At 47.9% G+C, this 1,099-nt stretch overlaps 1 protein-coding gene across 1 annotated transcript in view; it reads right to left on the minus strand.

Moving 5' to 3' along the window:
- Positions 1–1,099, minus strand: part of TMEM114 (transmembrane protein 114) — a 28,145-nt gene that overhangs the window by 1,785 nt on the left and 25,261 nt on the right. The window contains exon 3 of the mRNA XM_007939723.1: positions 17–154. Within this exon, the coding sequence (XP_007937914.1) occupies positions 17–154 (138 nt within the window). The remainder of the gene's footprint in view (positions 1–16; positions 155–1,099) is intronic.

Below are 1,099 nucleotides of genomic sequence, written 5' to 3' on the forward strand. Positions count from 1 at the left end.
GGGCAGGGGCGCCTACCTCCAAAGAGGAAGAGGGCCCCGGCGAGCAGGAGCAGGGGCGAGGCTCTGATGAGGAAGCTCAGAAAGCCCATCATGCCCCCGAAGACCATGAGGATGAGGCTGAACGGCAGCAGAATCACGAAGGTCCCGTGCATGGCTGGCAGACACAGAGGACACCAGGCAGACACATCACTACCATCTTGCACTCAATCAACAAACACTCACTGGAATGTTGGGAAACAGTGACTACTGTTTTTAAAAGAAAAGTAACTACTGCACCACCCCTACTACTCTTACTAGTGCCACCTCTACTGATGGGAGTCCTTGGCTGGTGCAAACAACCAATGTGCTCAGCTACTAACTGAAAGCTTGGAACTTCAAGTCCACCCAGGGGCACCTCATAAGACACGCCTGGCAACCTACTTCCCCAAAATCAGCCACTGAAAACCCCATGGCTTACAGTTCTACTATGATACCCATGAGTTTGCCAAATGTCAGAGTCAACTCAGTGGCCATTGTTTTTTCCTAATGATGATGATGATGACACTAGCAATAGTGTTACTGAAGCTTCAAAATCAAAGCCGCTGCCATGGAGTCGATTCTGACTCACAGCGCCCCTAGAGGACAGAGTGGAACTGCACCACAGGGTCTCCAAGGCTGTCAATCTTTACAGAAGCAGAATGCCACCCTTTCTATCATGGAGCTGCTGGAGGATTTGAACCACTGACCTTTTGATTAGAAGCCAAGTGCTTAACTACTGTACTACCAGATCTCCTTCAAAGATAAACACAACCTACAAAATGGGAAAATGGAAAAGAATGAATTATATGAAAGTCATCACCAATGGGAGGAGGATAGAAGAAGGAAAAATAAGGCGGGAGGATAGAGAGAGGAAAGAGCAGTCTTAAGGTTCAAGCAGTTGCCATCACTTTGGCTGTGAGCTTCCTGGTAGCCAAAGCAGAAAAGGAAACAATCACAAGATTCTTAAATCCACCACTCATCTGTCAGTTTGTCATCCTGTGGTGGCGTATGTGTTGCTGTGAGGCTAGAGGCTATGCCACCAGTATTTCAAATACCAGTAAGGTCACCCATAGTGGATAGG

The sequence above is a fragment of the Orycteropus afer genome, unplaced genomic scaffold, assembly GCF_000298275.1.
Source record: "Orycteropus afer afer isolate SDZICR_OR568_19922 unplaced genomic scaffold, OryAfe1.0 scaffold00061, whole genome shotgun sequence".
Lineage (NCBI taxonomy): Eukaryota > Metazoa > Chordata > Mammalia > Tubulidentata > Orycteropodidae > Orycteropus > Orycteropus afer.